Source organism: Monopterus albus, unplaced genomic scaffold, assembly GCF_001952655.1.
Source record: "Monopterus albus unplaced genomic scaffold, M_albus_1.0 scaffold31.1, whole genome shotgun sequence".
Taxonomy (NCBI): Eukaryota; Metazoa; Chordata; class Actinopteri; order Synbranchiformes; family Synbranchidae; genus Monopterus; species Monopterus albus.
Window position 1 is genome coordinate 3,988,312 of NW_018127911.1, and position 7,975 is coordinate 3,996,286.

Genomic DNA, 7,975 nt, shown 5'->3' on the forward strand with positions numbered 1-7,975 from the left:
TTTGTCGTTACTAGCAATGGAGGCTGCCGCTGTACCTGCTGTGTGTGTGTGTGTGTGTGTGTGTGTGGGTGTGCGCGCGTGCACGCGTCTGTACGCTCTCCATGGTACTCATGTTCTCCGCTGGTAATGTTGCTATTACTACTGTGAGACAACAGCTGCGTAATACGGTCATCTGATTATCTCTGTACGCGGTTAGCGCCCGTATGCTCTTGGAATTTAACTGTTATCTGTGCGCTCTTCCCTGCACTTCTCCTCCCCTGTTAACAGAATGGCCATTCTGCCTTTACAGCTGCAGTCAGGTGTTTATATGGACATGATTGCACCTGCTTCTCAGGCAGGCCTGATACAGGAGAGAGGATGTTGTTTTGGCTGCTATTATAAGGTATGTTGGCAAGCTGAGGTGTGTTTTAATGCTCTTGGGTGGCAGTGTGCCAACAGGGCGTTGACTACATCCAGCTGCACCTTTATCCCAATAGCGACAGCTCTTAGAGGGCGAAGCCTATACGAAATAGAATGATGATTACGTACAGTAACCCAAGCTTCTATGTGTACAGGCATAGCCCTCTAAGCTGGCAGCCCTGCTGTCTCCGCCCCCGCCAGCTGAAGAAAATGTGCTGGTGTAGGGAGTCGATCACAGGTCACAGTGGCATTTATGCCATCGCAGCGGACCTGTTTGGGGACAGCCCAGCGCAAAGCACAGGGCGCAAAAGAATCTCTTCAGGACTGCGCATGCGCGAGGGAAAACCCCAATAGCGACAGCTGTTGGAGGGCTACGCCTATACTCATAGAAGCTTGGGTTAGTGTACGTAATCATCAATCCTTATGCTTGCCCATTTCTCCTGCTTCCATTACATCAACTTTGAGGACTGAATGCTTACTTGATGCCTCATATACCCCACACACTGATAGGTGCCACTGTAACAGAAAGTCAGTCACCTGCCAGTGGTCATAATGTTATGGCTGATCAGTCTATGTTCATTCTTCTTCTGCTATCCAACTTGTGGTGAGGTGATCATGTACATGATGCATGCACTCTCCATGCGCACAGGCAGGAGTCTATTCAGCTAGGCTACACGATGCAGGGAACAAGTGGACGCTAACGCCATGTATTTGATCGTTTTAAAAGTGAGTGGTAAGCTCGATGCAAACTCGATAATGCCAACTGGGACTTCATTAAAACATCGATTAAGCCATTATCATAGCCATTATATAACGCACACCTAGTTTGAACAGTTCTTTATAATCCTTGTAGTAGTCAGGAGGAGGATGTGTAATGTTGTAATGAAGAGAAACCCTCCAAATAAAGGCAAACAGACAAAAAAGTAAACTTCCTGCTTATTTAAATGCAGTCTTGCTTCTAACAACCAAATTACAGTTGCCAGGAGGCAGCCAGTGCCTTCACTCTACCTGGGCTGGACAATCCACACTGCTGCTTTTTAATCAGTGCTGTTGTATTTACACAAGGCCCTGTGTAAGCAGGCATCACACAGCTTGGAAATGTTAACTGATAACATAAAAACTGCTCTAGAACTGACATGAGTAACAAAAGAGATGAGGCAATCGTGATCAAGTCTTTCCTTACCCAGAGAAGTCAGTGGACAGTATTCCATAGTTAAAGATGAAGACTCGACTCACTTGGCACGCTGTCAGATAGCCCATAGCTATCACCATGGAATACCTGTATGTGGAGGAAGGAGCCAAATCTAAATCAGGCAATATGGTGATATACAAATTATCTGTAATGTCCAGAAAGACTGAAGGGATAGTTTCATTTGAGGTATTCCGACTGTTTGCTCAACACACCCAAACTTAGCTCAATTCACAGATCAAGCAGTAACTTTCTTAGTTTTCCATTTTTTCCATTTTCCACAGCTGCAAACCTTGGAAATGAGTCCAAACTCAGAAGTTTGATATAAACTCATTTAATTATTAACTGTGAAATGAGTGACTCAAAATGCGAGTTTCAACATGCAGATATGGTATCCTGACTTATGAGAGGAGCCACTAGAGATGATAAAAATGTTTGAACTCCCATAAGCTAAGATAAAAGTACTACTTAACACACAGGCTGTGCCCAAAATCACTCCCTACACACTACATAGTGCACCATATAGTGTGTTCGCCTTGTTGTAGCTGCGTCTGAATGCTGAGTGTGTAAATCTATCCACTATATAGTGCACTCTAAAATTGCCATATTCACTATTTTCTGCTAACAATCCCACAGTTTACTGTTCAATACTGAGTGAACTACTTAGTGTACATTCTATAAAGTGTAGGTAAAGAGTGATTTTGGACACAACACTCAGACTTGTATTATTTTTCCATAAGCAACAATAAATGTTGAGAAAGAATAATCATACATATAGTATGTCAGAGAAGGGTTATTGACACATTCAGTTACCTATTCTCACCCTGTGACAGTGATAAAGGGCTGTGTAATGTTTTATGTATCTGTAACCTGGGACTTCCACATGTACAGAACAATGCCGGTTTCAGATTATTAAATCCTGGAGATAATGCCTTTAGACATGAATGCCAGAGACTTAACCAAACCTTCTTTAGTGGAAAAACATCTACCATAACATACTTGAGAAAAATTGTTTACCATCATACAAGCCAACACACACACACACCCCAGCAAAACATGAAGAAAGTATGTACACTTAAAAATCTACACAAGTGTAGAATAGACTGTATACACACACACTTTGGCTGTCGTGACCTAACTGACTGGTCCAGCTGGTTTGTCAGGCTGTATAGATTATACAGATTCATATAGGTTCATATATGAGTTGCTGTGGTGACCCATAAACGGAAAAAGCCGAAAGTGACTTTCTATTGCCATCATCATACTACACCTACTGTATATGCCGTGAATGGTTTCTGGGCTGATCTTGTCTGACAGATTTTACCTGAAGACAACAGTAACAGAACTGTACCAACACCATACAAATGAGACACTGCTGGTGTAGCAGGTCTTTCACCCACCAGTCAGCATGGTGACAGTCACATAGGTCAGCCTGGTTTAGAAACAACACTGCAACTTTCTTTTTCTACCATGGTATACAACTGTGTGTACCCTCATACAAGCCAACACACAGACATGCCAAAACATGAAGAAAGTATGTACACTTAAAAATCTACACAAGTGTAGAATAGACTGCATAGAGAGAAACTAGCACTTAAAATGCAGACATATGCACACACTTTGGCTGTCGTGACCTAACTGACTGGTCTGGCTGGTTTGTCAGGCTGTATAATTATACAGATTCATATAGGTCTCTAGTTTTAAGTACTCTGTTTTTATTCCTATTTATCTCATTTCAATGAGCATTCCTTTGTCTGTCTGCATTGTTTACTGCCTGTTAATACTGCTTATTTTGTTATATTACTCAGCCTTATGCTGGTTTACTGTTTACTTGGCCCTTGCATGGGGATATGTACATACACATTGAAAGCCGATGTACCAGAGTCAAATTCCTCATGTGTCCGACACACCTGGCCAATAAAGCTGTTTCTGTTTTGTTTGCCTGTACCAAACCAGCCATGCTATCAAATGGCTACAAAAGGCAGAACTACATAGTAAAAGGCTGCCGATACTTCAAGATATGGTAAAAGGGCACTGACAGACTGCACACACCATAAATACATCACAATGTAATTAATTCTACCTTATATGTCATATGGCTAAACGTCACAAATTCCAACCCATTTCATTGCTGCAATATTTTATAAGCCAACCACCTGTCTCCATAACACTGCCAAATATCACCCTTTCGTGTGGATCTCCTTTAGTGGTGTGAAGGAAAAGTCTTGCCTGTGTACATGGTTGATGTCAGCTTTGATCATGATCAAGTAGTTTGCAGCCACTACTGTCAGGATGTGAGCAGAGTACCTGCAGAACAGGACAGACACATTGCAGCATTACTATTATTTGTGTTCTTTATTTAAAATGAAAACAGGACATTATGCTGTACTGTATGTTGTCTATGATACAACATGGCTGTGTTCAGCCCCCTAAAACTTATATTCACTGATTAAATGCCACCACAAACATTTATCCTGTCTGTCTTGTATTTCCTACATCCTGACTGTCTTCATATAACTATAAGGAGTTCTGTGTTGCCTTTCATACAGTACCATCCAAAGCAGAACATGAGAAAGGCAATGCCAAGGAGTGTGGCCACAGCATGCCTGACCAGGGGATTGGCATGGCTGGGACCGAGGTAGAGACGAAACCAGAAGGCAGCAGCTAGGGCAAACCCTTGGCATGCCAAAAAATTCACCTGTGTGGGAGAGAGCTGGATTAGGATGAGAGTTTACAGCTGCTCAAAGACAACTAATAATACCTCTATGGGCATTTATTGTGAGAGCATGGGTAGCAGTTCTAACAGAAGTCATCTAAGGTTATACTTTATACCAATGTCTATACTTTGTTCGTTTATTAAACAAAGTAAATAGCCTTATGTTATTTATCTCATTTACACGATGGCATATCATTTCTGTCTACATGGTCGCGCGCACACTCCCCAGCTAGGATTTTTTTGTTCCAAGAAGGTTCCGGTTACATTCCAGTTTTTTTAGGAAAATGTTAGTTTAGAACGTTCCAGTGATGTTTTCAGCGGCAAGTTTTTAAAAAGTTCCTAGAACATTCATATTGTGGGTGGAAGAATGTTTGTTTCTGTCAGGTTTGACAGGCTGCCCCTGCCTCTCTCACTTCTCTCCTTCTATTTTAGCTCCCTTACCCCTCATTTTTTTATCTGACACACCTGCTTCATGTCCCCTGAATCACCACCAGCTGCACCTGATTAGTTTCTCCCTATTTATACCGTGCTCATCATCCACTTCCCTGCCAGTTCTTTCTATACTCTAGCCCGTTTCTATGCCAATCTATTATTTTGTCCACTATATGTATTTGCTCACGCTCTTCATCCCAGCTCTGTTCCTGCCTTGTGCCCCGTGTCTATCTTCCCAGCCGCTATCGCTTCTCCGGACCATGGACCTCCACAACTCCACATCACTCCACCACGCAGGTCGATGCACAGTCTCCCATTAACTGTTTCTCTGACTTTGTCCCCTCAGCAACCAACCACCACGACCAGTCCAGGAGTGAATCCTAGTCAAGTAGTTTGCAGCCACTACTGTCAGGATGTGAGCAGAGTACCTGCAGAACAGGACAGACACATTGCAGCATTACTATTATTTGTGTTCTTTATTTAAAATGAAAACAGGACATTATGCTGTACTGTATGTTGTCTATGATACAACATGGCTGTGTTCAGCCCCCTAAAACTTATATTCACTGATCAAATGCCACCACAAACATTTATCCTGTCTGTCTTGTATTTCCTACATCCTGACTGTCTTCATATAACTATAAGGAGTTCTGTGTTGCCTTTCATACAGTACCATCCGAAGCAGAACATGAGAAAGGCAATGCCAAGGAGTGTGGCCACAGCATGCCTGACCAGGGGATTGGCATGGCTGGGACCGAGGTAGAGACGAAACCAGAAGGCAGCAGCTAGGGCAAACCCTTGGCATGCCAAAAAATTCACCTGTGTGGGAGAGAGCTGGATTAGGATGAGAGTTTACAGCTGCTCAAAGACAACTAATAATACCTCTATGGGCATTTATTGTGAGAGCATGGGTAGCAGTTCTAACAGAAGTCATCTAAGGTTATACTTTATACCAATGTCTATACTTTGTTCGTTTATTAAACAAAGTAAATAGCCTTATGTTATTTATCTCATTTACACGATGGCATATCATTTCTGTCTACATGGTCGCGCGCACACTCCCACTAGTGGACAGAGAGCGCGTGTCGGAAAATATGTCGCGCGTGTCCGTCTGTAAACCTAGGGGAAACAATGGGGGATGTATAGCTTTATCGTCATAGAAATCAACACTTCTATAAGGATGTCTAGTTTTGCCGTGATATTTGTGAAGCACACTATCAAATAACTGGCTCTAAATGTTAAGAAGCCTATAGAGATTTTCAATAGCTTATGCCACTTTGGACAGAAAAAACTTCAAACGCAGTATTCTATACCATTACAATTATGAGCTGCGAAATGGGCGTCGGTGACTGCTGAGAATCACTGCACAGCGTTAATTGACCGAGCTTTCATCCACCGAGTGCTATACACGAGACAACGTAGCTTGTTGAAATGCTCTTAATACCTCCAATATATTTCAATTTGTGTTTCACGGACAAATGTTCCTACCTGCTCAAGAGGTAAGTTAACGTATTGGCTGACAGGCAGCAGCCACTTTGATCCAGTGGTTTTAAAAGCAGTGTCCGTTAATTCGACCATCCTGCATAACTACTTGTTGTGTCGTGACGCCTCGGTGTTTCCGGCTGTTGTCGGTCTTTATCCTTGTTTTGTAACTAGTGACCGAAATATACCGTTTGCCCGACAGGACCGGTGACAAGTCAAACCAGCCCACAGTTTGATGTGATACACCAAACATAACACTCCCTTCTTTCCCTCCTCCTCTTCATGCGCTTCACTATATGTTAAGTCTGACTTTTTCTTCTTCTGTAGATTTTATTGGCGGGCAACGACTTAATAAGTGCAGCGCCGGGATCAAACCCATTTGTCTTAGCCAGTTAGTTGATAAGAAGAATTCAACCGCATCATCACATGCATGTCCTGCCCAGGGCGTCCCACGATATTCCAAGCGTAGCCCACGAGAATTGTGCATGCCCCTAGACAAGTGCACATCACAACATAGTCAAAGCACCCATTAACTAGCAATGATGATTTGACTGTTGACCACAGACCTGGGTTTTGCTGGTCAGCAGCACAGTCACTTTATGCGCCCTCATATTACCAACGTGGACGTGGTCAATTTTCATCTGGACACACTTTTTGGAACAAAGTCAACAAACTGCTGCTTGGTTAAAAAAAAAAAGCAACTTGATGCATATGTCAATAAAACAGCAATTGCCCAGGTAGGAAATGAGGAAAATCAGAAGTGCTACCCGCCCTGCACATAATGCATTTGTTGCAAGACAGGGGCCACTATGTACACATTTCAGTTTGTAAGAACAGAGGAACAAAACGAAGCATTCAGTGTTTCAGTGAACATCAGTTTTATGTTTACTGTTGTAAATTATGTAGAGTTTGTGCCACAAACAAAGCACTTAAATGAGGAATTTGAGCTATTTAGTGTAAATGAGAAATATACACACATGCTTAAAACAAGTAAAACATACACATGCTTATACCTGGAGCATTTGCAGTTGTGCATTAGTGTGGCAGCTTTAGTCTCAGGGAGGCCAGGTTACAGGGCGCACACAGGCATTTATCATTCAGAGCCACACCCCACGAGTCCTTTTGCATCTGAGTAAAACAACCTGAAAACAGATGAGCCCATGGCTGTAGGCATACGTGCATTATTCTTCCTGTGCGTAGAGGGTGGAGAGTACAAGTAATTAATCAGCACCTGTTGAACAAGTAGAACACAGACTTGCAGAAATACATCTTACTCTCCTGACATGACCGGCCATGTGTCTTGGACACTCGGGTGAAGAGAGGGGCGGAGCTGTCAACTGATCACCACCTGGTGGTGAGCTGGATCCAATGGCGGGGGAGGAAGCTGGACAGACTCGGCAGACCCAAACGTATTGTGAGGGTCTGTTGGGAATGTTTAGCAGAATCCCCTGTCAGAGAGATCTTCAACTCCCGCCTCCGGCAGAGCTTTGACCAGATCCCGAGGGAGGCTGGAGATATCGAGTCCGAGTGGACCATATTGTCCAACTCCATTGCCGATGTGGCCGTTTGGAGCTGTGGCCGTAAGGTCTCCGGTGTCTGTCGTGGCGGCAATCCCCGAACCCAGTGGTGGACACCGGAAGTAAGGGATGCCATCAAGCTGAAGAAGGAGTCCTTTCAAGCATGGTTGGCTCGTGGGACACCTGAGGCAGCTGACGGGTACTGGCAGGGCCAGAGGGCTGCAAGCCGGGGGGGTGTGG

At 43.6% G+C, this 7,975-nt stretch overlaps 1 protein-coding gene across 2 annotated transcripts; it reads right to left on the bottom strand.

The window, feature by feature from the left end:
- Positions 1-1,217: 1,217 nt before the first annotated feature.
- Positions 1,218-6,600, bottom strand: LOC109958273 (lysophospholipid acyltransferase 1-like). 2 transcript variants are annotated; one of them, XM_020596796.1, is made up of 4 exons: positions 4,486-4,591; positions 4,141-4,286; positions 3,818-3,895; positions 1,218-1,678 (listed from the first exon to the last, which is right to left on the bottom strand). In XM_020596796.1, the coding sequence occupies exons 1-4, from the start codon at positions 4,498-4,500 to the stop codon at positions 1,579-1,581; spliced, it is 339 nt and encodes a 112-aa protein (XP_020452452.1). In that variant the 5' UTR covers positions 4,501-4,591; the 3' UTR covers positions 1,218-1,578. The 2 variants fall into 2 exon arrangements, with proteins under 2 accessions (XP_020452452.1, XP_020452451.1); XM_020596795.1 differs by lacking the exons at positions 4,141-4,286; positions 4,486-4,591 and adding exons at positions 5,410-5,555; positions 6,225-6,600 and having other exon boundaries at positions 1,219-1,678.
- Between the last annotated feature and the right edge of the window lie 1,375 nt (positions 6,601-7,975).

What these genes read in the sequence shown, in the direction of transcription:
- LOC109958273 (XM_020596795.1), bottom strand. Translation starts at nt 6,314, where the DNA reads ATGGTCGAATTAACGGACACTGCTTTTAAAACCACTGGATCAAAGTGG. An exon ending in TTAACTTACCTCTTGAGCAG is followed by an intron (nt 5,556 to 6,224) that starts GTAGGAACATTT and finishes TCTCCCACACAG; the next exon opens with GTGAATTTTTTGGCATGCCA. An exon ending in CTCATGTTCTGCTTCGGATG is followed by an intron (nt 3,896 to 5,409) that starts GTACTGTATGAA and finishes CCTGTTCTGCAG; the next exon opens with GTACTCTGCTCACATCCTGA.